This window comes from Pelodiscus sinensis, chromosome 13, assembly GCF_049634645.1.
Source record: "Pelodiscus sinensis isolate JC-2024 chromosome 13, ASM4963464v1, whole genome shotgun sequence".
In the NCBI taxonomy this organism is placed as follows: Eukaryota; Metazoa; Chordata; order Testudines; family Trionychidae; genus Pelodiscus; species Pelodiscus sinensis.
Genome location: NC_134723.1, coordinates 35,421,836 through 35,441,102, shown reverse-complemented (window position 1 = coordinate 35,441,102; position 19,267 = coordinate 35,421,836). Strand labels below are relative to the sequence as shown.

At 42.3% G+C, this 19,267-nt stretch overlaps 1 protein-coding gene and 1 long non-coding RNA gene across 2 annotated transcripts in view; one reads left to right on the top strand and one right to left on the bottom strand.

Annotated features, from left to right (window-relative positions):
• The window catches only part of LOC142831253 (uncharacterized), a 62,214-nt gene that overhangs the window by 25,681 nt on the left and 17,266 nt on the right, over window positions 1–19,267 (top strand). The window lies entirely within an intron of this gene.
• LOC102447802 (transmembrane 9 superfamily member 2-like) overlaps window positions 7,243–19,267 on the bottom strand; it is a 51,933-nt gene continuing 39,908 nt past the window's right edge. Inside the window, exon 17 of the mRNA XM_075941047.1 lies at window positions 7,243–7,865. Within this exon, the coding sequence (XP_075797162.1) occupies window positions 7,798–7,865 (68 nt within the window). The 3' untranslated portion in view covers window positions 7,243–7,797. The remainder of the gene's footprint in view (window positions 7,866–19,267) is intronic.

Below are 19,267 nucleotides of genomic sequence, written 5' to 3'. Positions count from 1 at the left end.
ACTACAACTACAGTGACAAACGCAAGGGATGAGTGGAGAGCTTGCTAAGCAAAACAATCGCTGTTCCAACAACCGTCACCGACGGTAAGAAGGAACTGAAGAGGGGTCAGGTTGGCAGGGTCTATATCAAGTATCATACCAACGCCACTCCAGAGGGCTCCACAGTGCTAGGAAAAATGTCTGACAGCCGAGCACACGGTGCATGTGCACACCTAACTGGAACTGATATGAGCAAGCACTCGACAAAAACACAGCTCATTTCGTAGGACATCTTTAAAGCTGCATTTTGCTCTCTCACATTTCTGCTGGCTGTGTACACATTGGCTCTGTTAGCAAACACTGAGGCTTTGCCAAATGGAAATCTATAAAAGGGGGAAATTATGTTTAAGGTTTCTAAGAAGGTAGTCTGGCAAACAGGAAAGATTTGATAGCAATTAGATCCCACTAGCTGTAGTTAGTTAGAACTTGTAGGTCTATTATGTGACAGCTGTATGAAGTGGGAGGACACTGGTAACAAACCATAAATAATTAACAGAAAATATGGCAAAAGGTTTTCTGTTCTTACTTTAGCAATTAGACGATTTCAAATGAGAAGCCTATGCTAGGGCTATTTTAGCCTACCGCAGCACAACTCATTAAGGGAAAGAGCAGAGGGAAACTTCAGAGTCATTCAGAGCACAAAGTAAGGGAAAATAAAAAAGGCCAACACTACAAGCCCCATGGCAAGATTGTGAAGCAGGTTCTAATGAGATAACTACCAGCTTGCTGTTTCTACGTGGCGTTAGCATTTCTGAAGCCTGGGCATTTCTAATCAGTAAGTAAAGAGAATTAGATACAATATGCAGAAATGATCATTTAAAGTTCTTAATGATGTGGAGTGCTGGAAGTTATCCTGTCTGCTAATATGTTAATGAAGATGCTATCATTAAGAGCATGTGCTATAAAAAGCAGTTGCCTCATTTGCACTGCTGGTTGTGCTGCACTCTGTGGAAACCTTTTTAAAAATCCAATTTATTGTAGGAGCTAAGATGAAACTATGCACTGAAATTCAGGTTGGATGCTTTCAGCTGTCTGCCACTCTAAGCAAACTCGGGCATCAGAAATAAACTCATTTGATCACACTCCCTAAAGCAGGCCACTCGCATTGTGGCATCACAGCTATCTGTGGAGATCTTCATGTTGCTAAATGTCTCTGGTGCTTTTGTTCACAATACACCCACAGAACAGACCATAGCACTGCTACCTACCACTGTAGAGATACAATGTTCTCATAGAAGGCAAACCGCAGTGATTGTGAGAGAGCAGAGGGAGACCAAGGGAATCCAGCAGGTGGCAGTAGACTCTATGGTAACAGCTACCATGTTTATGATATAAATAGACCTTTTATCAACATTTAATTTCACGTCTCTAAGGGAGTTTACAAAGATCTTCTGTATATGAAAAATATCTCAGCAGCTCTGATCTGGGGCATATAGGGAAAAGGAAGGAGGCCATATCCACTTGTAGTCTAGCAGTCGAAGACAATGCCCTCAACTAAGGACATCTGACAGTTTATTTCTGGTTTGATTTGAAAGCCCGTGATGTTGATCTCCTCCCCCACCTAGATCTTTAGACAAAATAGGAGACCAGCTGCACAGAGCTTTTCCATGGAGCAGAGTCGTCAATTTTACTGAACAAAGCTGCTTTGAAAGTACAGCAAAAGTCATTTCTCTTGCGCTTTGGCCCACCGGTGTGGGGAAGGAGGACAAAGAGGGCAATTGCCCCAGGCCTGGCGATTCTAAAGGGCTGAGGCTATTGGGCCCCTTAGAATTGCTGTCAGAGTGCCTCAACGCACTCTGCATATGGTGCTGAGGGCAGGGAAGGGGCCCGTACCTTTTGGGTGGCACTAGGGGGCTGGCTGCCTCAGCTCTGCTCCTTCTGGCCAATTTTAACAGGGTTCAAAAAAGAGCTAGATAAATTCATGAAGGATAGGGCCAGGCTAGGCGTGGATGGTGTCCTTAGATTCTGTCAAGGCTGGGAACGGGCGACAGGGAACAGATCACTTGATACCCTGTGCTGTTCATTCCCCCGGGGAACCTGGCATTGGTTGCTATCGGTGGACAGGATACTGGGCTAGATGGACCTTTTGGTCTGACCCACTATGGCTGTTCTTAACACGATTAAAACATTATTTCATAAAGGATTTAAAGTATGTTCCTCATTTGTGCTTCCAGGCCTATGGAGTCCAAAGGTGAAACCCTGACTTCTCTGCAAGCCAGGGCAGGACTCCCACAGGGCCAGGATTTCACCCCACTGTTAATGTCACCCCATGGGATGGTGCTCAGATTTTTATTGGGCTCTGTCAAGTTCAGTTTAATTTCTGTCATTTTCATGGGTGTGGTTAGGTATTTTATTCCTCGGAAGGGCACTGTAAAGAGAGAAATGGTGACTTCCATAATAAATGTTAACAGAGCAGCATTCAGCGTATGCCTGCAGAGAACTGCCACCACTTCTTCTTGGTGCATCAGAAATTCACACCACCCAAAGTCAGTGCCTGATTTCTCCATTAAAAGTAGGATGAGACAGTGGCTGGTGTCAGGCAAGATTAAACTGAGCTGCTCAGCTTTTGTCACAGCGCTATCCAGGGCCTCGGATGAGGTTGTCCTTTCTGAAGTCCTTACCACAAGCAACATTTGAGCCTGCTACTGGCCGATGAAGTGCTAGTGCCTATTTAAGAGTAGAAATCACAACTAAGGATTTGGGTGGAAGGGCAAAGAGTCCTTCAGTGCAGCAATTGTGAGCAAGACAAGATAATGCTGGAACACAGTGTTAGCTCCTGACATCAACAGCTGATTGGAAGTAGCAACATGGACAATCTTTCTGTTCTGTCTGTATAGCTCCTAGCACAGCAGGGTCCTAGCCTACGGTGAGAGAGTCCTAGGCACTATGATAAAACAAATAGCCATAATTTGAGGCAAAGGACAGGCCAAAGAAGCATTCTAACAGTCGCATTTGCCCTAAGCCAGCAAACACTTAGGCACGTGTTTGACCCAGATGTATTCCCTCCAGCGTGAGGAGGAGCACTGACATGAGCAAGTGCTTGCAGGACTGGGGTGGAGGCTATCTTTCATATAAAGAGAGAGCATGGTTTTGCAGGCATGGCTCTGGTTTAAAGCCTAGACCTTTCGAGTCTAACTCAGTCACCGATTCCCTAGGGAACCTTGGCCAAGTCACTTTGTCTCCCTCAGTCTCACTTCCCCATCTTTAAAATTGGGGTCACAGCACTACCACACTGTCTGTTCGTTCACACTAATCTCATGGGGACTGCCTCTTGCTGTGTTTGGTGCTGCACATATACACAAGATCCAGATTTCCAGGAGGATCCCTGTTTGTGACTAACACAAAAAATAACATGTATTTCAGCAGCACTCAAGAGGCCCCACAGTCAGGACCAGGACCTCAGTGTTCTGAGTGCTTGTCTCAGTGAACCCTCACACACAAGCTCACAAGTGAAAACACCCCCTGGTAACCTGTTTTCCTCTTGTAAGAGCATTGTTTGCGCAACAGTGACACTTTTTTTGAACAACTGAACCAGTAAACTACCAGGCTGGTTATATTACTTTACTTTTTTTTTAATAATTTCAATGTAGTTTTTTCCATGGGAACAGTTACAATGAGAGTTTTGACTGTGCATGTTTCTTTGCCATTACTGGAAGCTAAAGATGGAGACAAACAGTCCTTAGCTGTAAAACTATAGTCCCTGAACTATATAGTCCAGAGCATTTTTGCTATAAAGTTTTTCAATATATTATAATTGCTGTCAAACAGCACAGGAGGAAAACTAAACCAAAGAAATGTAGGAGACACAGGTGCACACCTGATTAATCTGATTTGTACGGTACACAAAGCAACTCAAGGGGCCAGTTCTCTTTGTTATGGTGATAAATTTCTGTGTTTATGCTGTCCCATGATGTCAAACATATAAGCGTTGTTCCTTCACTTGAAAATATAACAAATTAAGTTGGGTAAACTCTGCAGATGCTCATGTTATCTGTAAAACCCTGGGGCTAATAACTTCATAGAAGGTCTAAGAGCTAAGGGCTTCCCACTTTGTCTGAGCAACAGTAATTAGAGTACATAGATTGTAACTAAGTAGTATCTAGATTAGAATGATAAAATACAATACAGCAAACTCAGTAAATCCATTGCTCTGAGTAGTAAAACCGTAGGGTTATGTCTACACAGCAGCATTATTTTGGAATAGCTGACGTTATTCCGAAATAACACAGTCCACATCTGCACTACACGCAGTTATTCTGACAGTCAAAATAATGTTGAGCTGGAGGACTTCTTACTCCAACTCCCGTAACCCTCATTGTACGAGGCAAAAGCATCCGTGCCCGTGTAGATGCTCTTTTGCGCAAGAAAGCTCTGATGGCCATTTTAACCATCGGGCTTTCTTGCGCAAGAAATTCATGTTGCCTGTCTACACTGGCCTCTTGCACAAGAACAGTTGTGCAAGAGGGCTTATTCCTGAGCGGGAGCATCATTGTTCTTGCACAAGAAGCCCTGATTTCACACATTAGAACGTCAGTGTTCTTGTGCAAGATCTCCTCGCCAGTGTAGACAGGCAGCATGTTTTTGCGCAAAATCGGCCACTTTTGCGCAAAATCATGCCAATGTAGACACAGCCTCACTGTTGAAAGACGTGCATTTTTCTTGTCTGAATTTGTTTAACTTTAGCTTCCAAGCACTGGAACTTATGGCCATTCCTCCTGTAGAACAGCTATTATGAGAAATCTCATCTTCATTTAGGTATTGTTAGACCATGATCAAGTCAATTCTTAACCTTCTCTTGGATAAGCTAAATAAATTGAGCTTCTCAAGTCTCTTACTGTAAAGCAGGATTTTTGGACCTTGAATAATTCTTGAAGCTGCTTTCTGAATCCCTTCCAATTTTTCAACATCCTTTTTCAAATGGAGACTCCAGAACTGGACACAGTATCCAGTAATGGTCTCAGATCTCATATGCTTACCTGATATTCACCTCCTTGTGCATCCAAAACTGGCATTCCTCATCTTGGCTAGCATCACACTGGGAGCTCGTATTCAACCAGTTATCCACCAGAACTCTCCTACGTCTGTGTCAGTGTCCCTGTATTCCAGGTTACAGTTTTCCATCTTGTAAGTGATATAGAGCGCACTTGGGCGCTAGGCTTGGGAGATGTTGCAACTGGCTGTTACATGTCTGAGCTGGGTTTCAGTAAGGACCAGACAATGTTAATGGAAACAATATTGTCATTGGCTATTAAGAAATTTTCTTATCTGGGATAAAGTCACTGAAAAAGGATCAGATTCAAAGTTCACCAAAGTCAGTAAGAACCTCTCTTCATTTCAGGGGGTTTCGGATCAGGCCCTAGAAGGATGCGTTAACAACAGAATGACTCCACAGGGAGCCAATAAGACACAGGATGTGAGGCAGTGCTAAAATATTCCAGAATCGGAGATGTGTCTCTGCAGCTGTCCTGTCAGAGGAAACTGAAGTGGCTTCAACCCCACCCAACCTCATTGCCAGCTACATGTGAACCTCCCTCATGTGGCTTGCTCCTGTTTGTTACCTTCGTCCTTATTGCCAGATGAGAAACTAATTGAAAATAGTTGTTACAGATAAAAAATAATAATAATAATAATTAATAAACCACTGTAATGGGGTGGCACTCACCTTCCGCGAGCGCCCTCATCCGGTCAAGTGTGTGCGCCTGCATGGTCGGTTTAAAAAGCTTTTTGGCTACTCCAGCCAAGTCTCAATCCTGTGTGAAATACAGACCCTTTCCAGGGTACACCTCAAACAGGGGCCCATCCTGGTGCCCTCTGTAGGTTCTCTCAGTTCATTCTCCTCAATCTGATCAAGAGTGATACTTCCAAGGCTCCTCCTCCTCCTCCTGGAGACAACTTTCTTTGCCCACAGCTCAGGGCTTTATCTTCCAGTTCACAGTCTCTAACCTCTCCCCATGGAGCCACTCTCTCAGGCCAATCAGTTATCTCTAGTCCTCTCTCCCTAAGGTCTGGGATGCAACTGCACTGATTCGGGTGCTGCAGCTTCTTATGTAGTCCTTCTTGGCCCCTGATTGGCTGGTTTCTTCCCAGCCCTTCTAGCCACCCTGGAGGATTTCTCTATGGCCCCTTTTTAGCCATGGGCCTGGTCTGCCCAGTTACACTCACCTACCATCTGTTCTACCAAAATTACATGGCTACTGTGCCTTGGAAGGCTTAGGACTGAACCTCTATATTTCTGGTCTCCTAGCAGCAGCAGTGCCAAGTCCAAGAGATGTGGGCTGTGGATGGAGTGGGCAGTCTTGTACTACATATCTGGGTGATTGGGGTTTAAGTCAGACTCTTAATAGAATTTCAAGGCAGATTTCTTCTTTTGTCAAATCTGGTGGCTTGAATCTTGAATACTCAAGAGAATACTACTAAAGACGAGAAAAACACTATGCTTGATAATTCCATTCTTTACTATAGTTTCAATGAATTTGCCTGGCACTGAAAATAGGCTTATCCACCTGTAATTGTCAGGATCATCTCTGGAGCCTTTTTTTTTTTTTTTTTAAATCGGTGTCACATGAGCCATTTTCCAGTCATCCAGTTCAGAAGCTGATTTTAGCAATAAGTTACATACCACGAGTAGTAGTTATGAAATTTCATATTTGAAGTTCTTTCAGAACACTACTATAACTAAAGCTAGGCTCCATTGCTCAGCAGTTAAGAGTATTAGCCTCCTGAGTTCAAATCCCACTGGAGTCTCAGGGACAGTTTCTGGTCATGCCTTGGAGCAAGGATTGTGAACGTTTTTGGGTTAGAGGCCACTGACCCACTTTGAAGGAAAAAAAAATCTCCTTTAATTTCACTGAACATCCCCTTGTTCTTCAATTGTGACCAGCATGAACGTCACAACTGAGCTTGTCTCAGCAATGGTTTTTTGTTCACTTCTGCACACAATTGGAGATGCTGGTAATCCCCTTGAAAGCCCTGGCATGGGACCTGGTTAGAAGAGAAAATATCTCTCATCCTATAATCCAAAGCAGCAATTAGAGTCCACTTTGCCATTGTTCCCTACATTAGAATACTCCATAACTCACAGTGCAGCCCAGCAATAACGGTTTGGGCCTTTGTCAAACGGGATGCCAAAGGGGATGATACCCAAAGTAAATAAATGAAACTTAAGAAAAGTGACATATTTGACAAGAAAACAGACAAGTCAGCCAGAGGTGTGCAGTTTTATTTGAAGAAAAACAGTGCTGACATCCTTAACAAAATTCTACATTACACTAATTGCATGTTCTTCTGAAAGATGATAAACAAGCTGTAAAGAAGTTGCACAATATTATGTACAATCAGTTTTAAGTTAAAAAATTCACATTTTTTACACAGTATTTACTGGACAGTCCTATGCTTTGATGATATAATTGGTAAGAGTTAAAAGGAAAGTAACCAAAAAGTCACAGGAAATTTCAGGTGGAAAAATATATAAATGCACTATCTTTAAAAAAAAGGTTTCATTGCATCATTTGTTTTAAATCAAACTTTGGATATAGTATTTTTATGAAGTGATTAGAACAGATTAACATTTGCAGGAAGAATATGAAGAGCGTAAGTGTTTTCCAATGCTGCTACTTCCATACATAAACCTGTATGTTCTGCCATACAGGCTGTGATACAGCTTTTACGTTTAAAAATAACTGCGCAGTAGGTTTCTCAATATGAAGAAAAAATATATCACAGCCAGGAAGATATGTTCCAAAGACACTTTGAAATTCTTCAGTCCACTTTCACAACACTGTAAATCTTACTAACAAACCAGAAGCAGGCAAAAAATCCAATCGTCCCTAAAACAAGAAGAGTGTTAAAATAGTTAGTTTACCTTCCATACATGCTTTTGGAGAAAGTCTAATTACAGGCCCAGCAGGGCAGAATATCCCATTATCCTATAGTTACCTATCATGAAATAAAAGTGCACTTTTAAATTTTAACAGTGCACAACCTGGGACTATTAAATTATCAATTTTAGAGCTAACAAAGACTTTTAGGACTTACTTGCATGGTGTGTGCCCATAAATATTTGAACATGGTTACATAAATCTGCCAGTATAAACCACATGGATACTCTAAATCAACAAGCTGTTAATTTCCTAAACTGTATGCAACATTTACAATGTATACACATCCAAAGGGCATGTCCCGCTCAAATGATACACTGTTTTGGGGTTATACACTACTGCAAGGCCATATGATCTAGTGAACTGCCAAATGACTGGGATTCCAGGAACCTAGATACAATTCCTGGCTCTGCCACTGATTATGTGACCTCACATAAGCCACTTCTACTCTATTTCTCCTCTGGTTACATTAAGGACATGGACTGTCTTACTATATGTATGTGTGACTGCACTGTATTAAGGGTGGGGAAGGGATAGCTCAGTGGTTTGAGCACTGGCCTACTAAACCCAGGGTTATGAGCTCAATCCTTGAGAGGGGCCATTTAGGGATCTCAGGCAAATCTGTCAGGGATGGTACTACCTTGAGGGCAGGGGGACTGGACTTGATGGGGTCCCTTCCAGCTCTATGAGATATACTTATCTATCTCCACTGACCTTGATTGAGTCTTCTAGACACAACCATGGTACAAAGAATTATTCCAGCTGAGTGAGAGTCAATGTAACACTGAAAATGACTCCAACTACATTTTTTAAAAATCCACTCTTCCATAGAAAGGGAATTCACAATAATGAGCTGCCCACCCCTCTGTCAAGCTTGGTGAATGAGACTTTGGTGTAATTTTCTAAGTAAAGGAAATTAGCCACTGGAACAATTTATTATGAACTGCGGTGAACAATTTGGCAATTTTTAAATGAAGACCGGATGTTTTCCTTAAAAAAAAAAAAAAAGGTCTCTAGGAATTGTTTTGCCGAAATTCTCTGTCCTGTGTTATTTGGGTCAGACAGATGATCATAGTGGTCTCTTCTGCACTATATGAGCATGGGTTGAGTACCCTGAAGAAGTTCCTGAAGAATTAAGGCAGAGTAACCATTCCTGGCAAAAAGGTGAAGAACAAGAGAGGGCAGAGGAAGAGACAGGCCCAGGGCCAGAGTATTTACTCTTTTTAATGTAAAGAGCAAAGTTGTGGCTGCTTCACCCTCAACTGCAGTGATGGGGTGACTGGAAAGGAGGGAAGACTATGCCTCCTTTTCAATTATTGGGGTCATGTGAATGTGTCCCAAATATCCTCTCCATTAACGGAGTATCGGGGTAAATATAATGTTTCTCTCAAAACCCTGCACTAATTTCAAAGGCAACCCTTATGAAATAAACACATAGCCCTTCTAAAAACTTTGCATTCAGAGTCAATACTGAACTTCAAAACCCCTCCAGGAAATAGCTATTGCTATGGGCACTGTGCACACTGGTTAACTGAAGCACAGATGTCAAACTAGGTGCCCCAAACAATACCATGTCAATGGTAAAAAAGGTCAATGTTACCTGAACAAGTTTTTTAAAAGACAGTGATAGGCTGTGTGTTACTGCAACAGTCTATAAAGATTCTCTGTACCCTCTTAGGAGATGTCTGCAGTCCACTCCATCAGGGGCTTTTTATAAACAATTATGGATAATAAATCATGGTCAGTATCAGCGCTATGATCTTATGTATTCACCATCACAAGGCACAACCATTAGAAGGGAGTGTCAGGTTCTTAATTAGATTGTTTTACCTTTTACATATGTATAGAGTTAGATTGTTTGTCTTTCTACCCGCCTAAACCCACCTGCTGGCCAGACTTTCATAAGTGATAAACGACGAGCCTTTCTTCAGATGCTTTCTATAACATACCTGCTAGTTCTTGAGGTACTTCCTTTTGCCACATATATTTCTACTAAAGGGCTTTTTGACAGCCTATTATTATGTGCTGTGGATTACCCTTTTCCTCCAAATCTGCAGTTATCATACACTGAAACAGTGGGGGATGGCAGATTTACCATGCTTGATAGGAAATCATACACCAACCAGAAAAGGAATGTAATTCCTTTGTGGGCTTTACATCACTCATCTTTCTAGTTTATAGTGGATTCTCCCCTTCTCATTGTGTCCAATACTCCCATATCTGCATTGTTACAACCTCTCATCGCTTAGCTCATAGAAAGGAAGAAACTGTGTTTGTTACTCTTTATTCTGCCTTCTTGTTGTATTTATAACAGAGCCTGTGTTGAGTCTACTTCTGTCTCTTAAAAGCAGCTACTTACTTGACTGTTATGTTTTCTCTTACATGTTTAACAGACTAAGCAATCAGCTCTCCTGTAACAGGAATTCAATATTTTACAGCACTAACATTTTAACACAAGGGTAAGATTTTCCCATTGCACAGTTCTATGAACATGCAAAGGCAAAGTATGCATAAGCTTACGATAGAAACATACTCTTTATACACAAACCCATGCACCAACCCTTGTTACTCTGGACCTTCCCTAAGCATCACTTTCTCTCAAAGGATGGCTTCACTCAAAACACAAAATTACCAAAGCCTTTCCCAGTGAACATGGATTATTTAATCCATAATCAGGTTTCTCATATACACCAACAGAATGACTTGCCAACTTCTCTCCCCAAAATCCGCTCAACAAATCAGAGAAAAATATTCCCTTTCTTGGAGATTTTGCCAATTTATATTAGAAAAAGACAAGCAGACACACGATGATATTGGCAGCTAAATCTGAGATGTGTACAAGTAAATGCATACAATGGAGGCAGCTGTCACCCTGAAAGGCAAAAGGCACATACATGTGGCTCAGACAGAACACTGCTATAACTCCTAATTTGGATTTTGCCAAGGGTCTATGTAATTACTTTCACCGCCAATACACAGAATCTCCCCTAGCAATACTACAATGGCACATCTGCAGTTAGAGTTCAGTCACCATTTCCATTATAAACCCCATCATTCATTGTAATTCTTCCATCCACACAAACATTTCTTAAGGATTTAGAATGTGGATGGTTGTATTGACAAGAGACTTCAAAGGCGCAGAGATTTCAGAGGCAGCGGGGGGGGGGGGGGGAGCAGGAACTGGTACCCCCAACACCATCTCTGCATTGCCGCCTGCTCCCCCCCTCACTGCTGTCTCTATCAGAGGCGGCAGCATGGGGGGGGGGGGCTGGCTGGGAAGACTGATACAAAGCAGCCTCTGCCTGCTGCAGGCCCAGGCTCACCATGGGCAGAGGCTGCTCTGGCAGCAGCCCGTCTGCTGGACCTGGCATGCATCGGGACTGAGCAAGCCCGCTCAGTCCCAGCTCAAGCTGGGTCTGGAAACTACCCCTCTGCTGCGGTCCTGCATTTTAAATGTAGTAGGAGCCGGGCTGCCTGCCCACCCAACTCTTACTACATTTAAACTGCAGAACTGCAATGCGCAGGACTTGACAAATGGCGGAGAAATCTACTCGCCAGCCCCGCACTGCACAAGACCCACATTGCGCATGCGCGCGCTGCCAGTGAACAGGGTGACCGGCTGAAATCTACTCGCCATGGGCGAGTAGAAACAGCAATTTGTCGAGCCCTGGCAATGGGGATAGGTCCCGGACCTGGCACAGGAAGGGACTGAGCACCTTCCCCTATTGACTACACGATTAGTTAAATACTCACTTAACATCCCTAGTTGATAGCTACCAAGTCTACTTCAAACTCAAGGATCAAAGCAGTTTGAGGGAGCTTGCATGCTCCATATCATTTCAAATATCCACCTTTAAGAGACTTTAATAGCAGATGTATAGGAGGAGTGAATTATAGGGAATCAGCTGACAATTTCAGTGAAGCAAATCTTTTAAATATTTCCAAGGTTTTTATAAACCTATAGGTTAAGCATTTATCTGACAAACTAACAGCTCCCACGGCACAGTTCAGTGCATTACTTGGTTTCAGTAGTTTGATATTACACAGTTAATGTAAGATTACAAAAAGCCAACATTACCTGATAGCTGGATTAAACTATTGTTCACTAGTAAAGGAGCTATGCGAGCATAGGTTAACTCACTTAAAATCATCTCATAAAAGCGGCCAACTTCTTCCTATAATAAAACCACTTCTTAGGAAGGGAGCATTTCTTCCCCAACCCAGTTTGCAGCTTTACTGCCATCTGAAAAGCCGTCACTTGACTTTTCTATTCTGCTTATAAAGTCATTTCTTTTCCATTGCCTTTGCAAACTTTTTAAATAAGCTAATGTATTTCACTCTGTATTGTGAAGGACACTGCACTAAGCTGCTGTGTATGAATGACTAACTGAGCACAATGGCTCAGGTCTTCCCTGTCTGGCACCTGATGTAGTAATTTACAGAATTGATAAATGGGTATAAAACGTTAAATGAGGACAGTGTCCCATGTAAGCAATTCTAGGATACAGGCACTGACCAACCAGTTAAGAGTAAATTCAAACCAAGTAATACCTTAGTGAGATGAAAACAAGTGATGGAAACAGTTATTTTAAAGGCTTTTTAATGCTGCAGTTATAGCTTTATCATTTACTGCAGTGTGATGGACAAGGCAGCTGGGATTTTCAGAGGCTCCCAAAGGAGTTAGGTGCCTCACCGCCATTGTTCAATATCGGATCACTAGCATGGCACACTGGTGAGAGACTGATGCAATGCAGACAAGTCACCACTGGCATTTTCAGATTCTCTTTCCTCTGAGCACTTCTCTGATTATTTCAAGACTGGCTTTAAACACACATCTAATAGCATTTTCTCACAACTGAAATCTCACCTAGATTTCCCTCCTTTGTCACTTTAAAATATCATTCCAATATATAGCTGAGCCAGACAGTTAAACTGTATGCCCTTTCCTGTAGAGGGGATACTCTATTCAATTATTAATGTAGGTAGATACATGCCTGGTATCAATTTTAGTAAGCTTAAACATGATGCTCAGTTCAAAAAGATGTCTATGTTTGCTAAAACACGACAAGGTTGTTTGTTCACAAGTGATATAATTTGTTACCATCCAAGGATCTGGCTAAACCTACTTCAGTTTCTTACACAAAGTACGGTCAAAAGCAAATCAAAATTTTCTGAAAGACCATCTGCATGGAGTCTTCTAATTCAGATTACAGTTTTATATGACTGGCTATTTAGTGATCAGAGTACAAGAAGGGTTTCAATCGCAGGTGAAATATCAGATGGAACACAGAACAGGAAAACCCACACTCTCTTCACAGTAAGCAAGTTCTACTCACTGTGGATGTTAATCAGTTTATTCCAGTAAGCGCCATTGATTCAGACAGGAAAAAACTGATTCTCTGAAGAATTTCTGTTAGCACTCTGCTGTTTTTTCACAATCCATGTTTTTGATACGGGTAACGACTTTGCTATACACCTCTCTCTCTACTATATTATTGTGAAAAATCTCAGCCACAGACATCCCTAAAAGATCATGATTTGTTCTAGAATCAAGTATTATAAACTCAACTTTTTATTATTTTATATTTTAGTTTAAGTAATCCCAAAGAGAATATTGACTAGGGCAGACATGCATTTAAGGAATTACTTTTTTGGGGTACAAATGACTTCAAAGGGATACCCTTCACAATTCCTTCAAGATTTTAAACTTTCCTTGATAAGCCTTACTGCTTATCCATAGAAATGAAAACATCAGATCACTGCAAATCATTATGTATCTTCTGTCTGATTCTACAGAAGTGTAAGCTTATTTTTATAGCAGTTATTTAAAATTCATGTAACAGATAATCAGATGTTACTCAAGTAACTTCCCTACCAGAGCAGGAAAAAATATTACCAATACTTCTAAAAACAGCTGATAATGTAGCTCTTTTTATCTTTTGTCCTCAGCTTTCTACATTGTTGAATCCTCTAGTCAGTAATGCATAATAGCACTTAGTAGCAGTTCTCTGTCAGTGTATACAGAATGTTAGCTAATGGTAGTCTTTTAACTGGCTGGCAACAATTTATTAGTTAGCTATTTCTTTTTTAATTTCACTTCAATATTAAAAACAGAATTACTGCACCAAATAATGCCAAAACACTTCAAAGCAGACTGCCCTATTCTATTCAGTTCTTCTAGCTTTATTGTTTAATGAAGAAAAAAACATTCAGAGCACGAACAGAATGTAAGAAAGCAAACAGAAGAGAACTCTGCACTTGCCTGATACTTCTTATGTACCTTAAAAGCTCTTTGTATCATACTGGTTTCAATCACTGCACAGTGGTGGGTGCTTCAGAATCTCAGATTCTAAATACAATCTACCCAGAAGATCAAAACTCAATTTTGAACATGGCATTAACTCACAAGTGAAAGTGATGTTCAAAAATAGAGGTCACTATAAAGAAACATGCTTTGTCTAAACTCAACCATTCCCCCCCCCCCCCCCCCCGAGCATAAAATGCATGTAATCATGATTATTACCAATATATTTCACTTCAATGTGTATGTTAAAATAGTATCTGTTTGGATGTACATAATAATTGTTACACTGGGCCAGCTTGATTATATTGGTGAGTCTCATTGTTTTCAATAATCACATTTTTTATATTCAGGATTCAGCTCCCACTTGGATATTTACTGTGATCTTTTGTTCATCAAAATTGCTCACAAATGTAAATATACAAGCCACTCTAACTTACATAGTACATGAATATGGACAAACTAGAAGACTTACCCTGTGTTGCCCAGGTCCTTCTAGGCAGGGGGCTGGCGGTGGGGGGGGGGGGGTGCAGGAATCAGGGCAGGGCAAGAGGCTGGAGGTGTGCAGGGTGCAAGAATAAGGGTAGGGGTTGAAGGCGGCTTCAGGGTAAGAGTCTAGGAGTGTGGGGTGTGTAAGAGTAAGGGTTGGGGGTGAAAAGGGGCTCAGAGTGGGGGGGGGGGGTCTAGCAAGGGCCTTCTCTCTCCCCACAGTCAGCAGGGACCTCCCCCTCCCACCCACTCCCAGCACTATGGCCAAAGGCTATGGGGAGAGAATTTAGGAAGGGGAGGGCCACTTACCTCCTCAGATGGCAGGCAAGATGGCATGCCCCAGCCCGACCACTCTCTTGATGCGGCTGCTCTCAGTGGTCAATCAGCAGTATAGCTCTCCCCTGTGCTCACCACTGTGAGTATTGCATCCCTCCTCTTTCCCCCTCCCTTTCCTTGTTATGGAAAACAGTCCTATTCCCCGCACTTCCTGTTTTCCTAGCAAACCAAACCCTGACTTTGCTTTAAGTTAGGATAAGAGGAAGCTGCATACCAATTTTGGTGGTCCTAGCTCAGACCATATAGAAGTTCTTGAACCAAGAGACTCACAAACAGACAAATGTACACTTCTAAAAATATACAGTCACTTTCTCAGACAATGGGATTCCAGTGACTCTCTTTAGGAATGGTTATAGAAAGCAGTACTACTATTAATGTGGTCCTACAAAAGCTAACATGTGAAAATACCAGAACTACACATTATTGCACTTGTTCAAGCCTTATTGGCCTTCCTATTAAGGACTCCAGGATCAACACATCTGAAGCTCTTAATACCTTTTCAGCAGCTGCCATGACAATTGCAATTATCATTTTATATTAAAAGGATTTTTTTTAATTCTACCGATTTACATTTTGTAAGGCCAAATTGAAATTGGCATAGCAGCTAACCTAAGCTACAGCCCAGACACACATTAACATATTGCTTTAGTTTAAAAGTAATTAAAACATTTTTAACTATAGATTTCTTTTTTGTAAATTACAGAGGACATCTGGAGCTTGTCTGTTTTGTCAGGATTTAAGCAAGGGTTTAGCTGGCAACATGCCACATTCCATGTTTGCATTCTAATAATTTAAAATTAGAGGAACTGAATCTTCTCCGTTTTCATTTTTAAGAGACTCAGAACTGCAGAGGATACAATCAACAGCCTTTCCCCTTGCTCCTAACTGAAATGGTTAGGAGAGAGACTTCAGCAGGGTATACATAATCAGAAAAAAGAAACAGCAAATACATGGCAGCTTACATCATTAAACATAATAGCATGCATAACAGTGCTGTAACCTCAGGTGGTCATTCAACCAACTTCAGACAAAAAAAGATGAGGCCTCTCCCCTCTAAGCTTAAGCAGGGCTTAAATAGAGGGATCTCAAACTGAATTTACCTTCAAGCCAGTGTCTGTTCTCAAATCCTTCTAGTGGGCCAGCGGGCACCCACCTCTCTGGCAGGATTCCAGGAGGGAGGGGGCAAGTCTCCACGCATCTTTCCCCAACCCCATGTCTGCTACTTCTGGGCAATTTAATACCTCTGCAGTGGCCCTCTGGCATCACCACCATTAGCACAGAGGGGCTAGAGCAACTTCCAGCTGCTAGCTCTGCGACCCGCATGTCCCTGCGGCCTGGAGAAGGTGTGTGCAGAGCCATCCTTTGGGGAACCCTACGGCAGCCACCCCAACCATCCTATGGACAGGATGGTCCTCCCTACCCAAGTTAGCCTGCAGAGCCCTGGGTGGGTTGGGAGCAGCAATAGCAGTCGAGCCTCCCTGCGCCCACTATAGCAGTGGGAGCTGTAAGGAAGTGGAGCTATGCAGCAGCCTGCTCTCCTCCACAGCCATCTCCCAAACCGGCCCATGCTGAGGCACTCCACCTCCTGCCACCGCGGTGAAGTGAGGCAAAATTGGCTGGCCTAGGAGATGGTAGCAGAGCAGAGCCTGGTGCACTGCTCCACTTCCCCACAGCTCCCACCACCGCAGTTATCCCTGAGGCTAAGTCCCTTGGGGGAAGGAGCTTGAAGGAAAAGTTGCTATGGGAGAAGAGGGTTTAGCAAGGTGGAGCAGAGGCTGGACTTGCGTGGGGGAAGGTACGAATCGGCCCCCCGCCACAGGCTGCAGGGACTAATATGCCAGCAACCATTTGCAGGCTGGATTGTGGAACTGCTTGGGCTGCAGATGGCCCCCAGGATGCAAGTTTGAGACCCCTGGCTTAAATAGTTAAAAAAAAAAAAAAAAAAAAACACCACAAACTTTTACTGTCTCAAAAATTCAGAAGAAAAACTATCTAGACTCAGTTGTGTATGATTTGGCCATATATACCTATTCCTACCTCAGTGGAGATGGCTGAACTAAGTGACCTATCGAGACCCCTCCTTTCCTACGTTTCTATGATTCTGTATTTATGCTGAGCCATTAAAAATATTTGCAGCTGTATTCAAAAAGAAGGTAAAAATCATTAAGACTCTGCAAATTTGAATTATCCTATTACTGACAAGCTGTAAGACACTGCAACAGATTAATTTTGTGTTGTCATAGTTTAAGACCACCACATATATAAGCAAAGCTTTTTCTCTAGGGCTGTGTCCAGACTCCAGGGTTTTTTTTTGAAAAAAGTAGCCTTTTTTCGAAAAAACTTCACAAGGAAGAATGCCTTTTTTCGAAAGTGCTCTTTCGAAAAAAGGCGTTCTTGAATGCAAACAGGGCTTTTTTGAAAGAGATCATCCAGACTACCTGGGTGCTCTTTCGAAAAAGCGGCTTGCTTTTTCAAAAGTACTGCTTGCAGTCTAGACGCTCTTTTTCAAAAGAGGCTTGCAGTCTAGAGATAGCCTAGGAGTCTACCACTCTTGTGCTTTGGGATTCAAAGTACAATGGCACCTGTAAGGTAGGACTATGTGATCTCTACATTTTGCAGCATCAAATAATACATTGTTGGAAAGATGTGATACTGCGCATAAAGGCCCCTGGCTTCTGAACCTCTCTGTTTGCACAAGATTCTTTCCTTTTTGATATGAAGATTTCTGGGCCAGGTCAGGACCCAAAATTAAACTTGAAGCCACTGGCCTATGAATGTTAGGGTAACTCTATAGTAGATGCAGTTTGCATGAGTAATTTCAAAGGTACCTTTTCAAAGTATGGCTGTTTGTTTGAAACTCTACTATCTGTGGAGTTTTATCCCCCTGAATAGGGATAAAATGGTGGCAACTCCTACCTTGAATCTCATTCTCTATTCACTGCCGTTTGTCATTTTACCACTTTTCTTTTGATTTCCTCAGAAAAAATTTCAGCGGTCTTAACCATAATCAAGGATGGAAGCTGATCCAAATTTAGCAAGCAAAAGTTCCATCTCTCGACCAGTATTGGAAGTCATACTAACTAGCTAGGCATCAAATGCACTTCTCTCCAAAACTAGTATCAGGCAAACACCACATTGGAATGGGCTCAGATGAGCGTAACTATCTCAGCAAGTCAAGTGACACCAGCGAAGGCAGAGCAGGGAAGCAGCAAAGAGGAGACTGTGCTTGGTTATGTAAGCAACCAAGAGCCAGCCAAATTATTTATTTTTCATTGAGTTCTGAATACAAGTGAGGATCTGCCAAGAAGAGATGGGGGACCCTAAAAAAGTCCCATCACTTACTCCCAAGAATCTTCTCGAATGTATGAATAATTGTGACTTTTTTAAACAATAATTGTATAGGTCTTTAAATGGCAAATGAGATGCCAACTTTATGTATATTTTTGAGAGTTCGTGTGGGTCTGCCTGTGAGTGCGTCTGTACAAAAATTCCTCCTAAATGTTAAGAGCTAGGATCACCAAATTTGCTATGCAGCTTCCTCTTATCATAACTTAAAGCAAGGTCAGGGTTTGTTTGTTCCAGGACAATGGGATGTGCCTTAAATGAGATTGTTTTATGAAAAACAGGCAGTGATACTATATAATGACCACTGGGTATCAGCAAGGAGCCAGAGATGGGGCCCGGGACAGCTATAACCCCATTAGGGCAGTAGGGGGCAGGGCTGGAGAAAGGGACAGCCATCTCTATATATTTGTCTATGTGTTTGTCTGCTCATCAGACATGCTGCTTTGCCTGCTGCAGCTGCCAGAGATAGGAGCCTCTCATTGGGCCCCAAGCTGCAGCAGTGAGAGAGAGAGAGCTGGGGTTGTCCCGTCTACCCAGGACAGCCTGCATACTGAACCCCTCAACCCCAGTCCCACCCCAGAGCAATGATTTAAATAAAGAAAAACAAAAATTACTTCAGTTACAGAACCGAGCAACACCAGGTAAATCCTCTAGAGAGTGTGTATGCATGCTGTGTTCTTATAAGACTCTTTCCCTGTAGCACACGCGTGCCTCGTAATCAATAATGTGTTTATCCTCACATACCCTTATGAAGTAGAGAAGAGTTCTCTCCATTTTACAGATGAGGAAATGAGGCACAAGAGACTTGCCCAAGGCTGAAAAACAAATCTGTGGCACAGCGGGGAATAGAACCCAGGTCTCTGAAGTCCCACATCTGCAC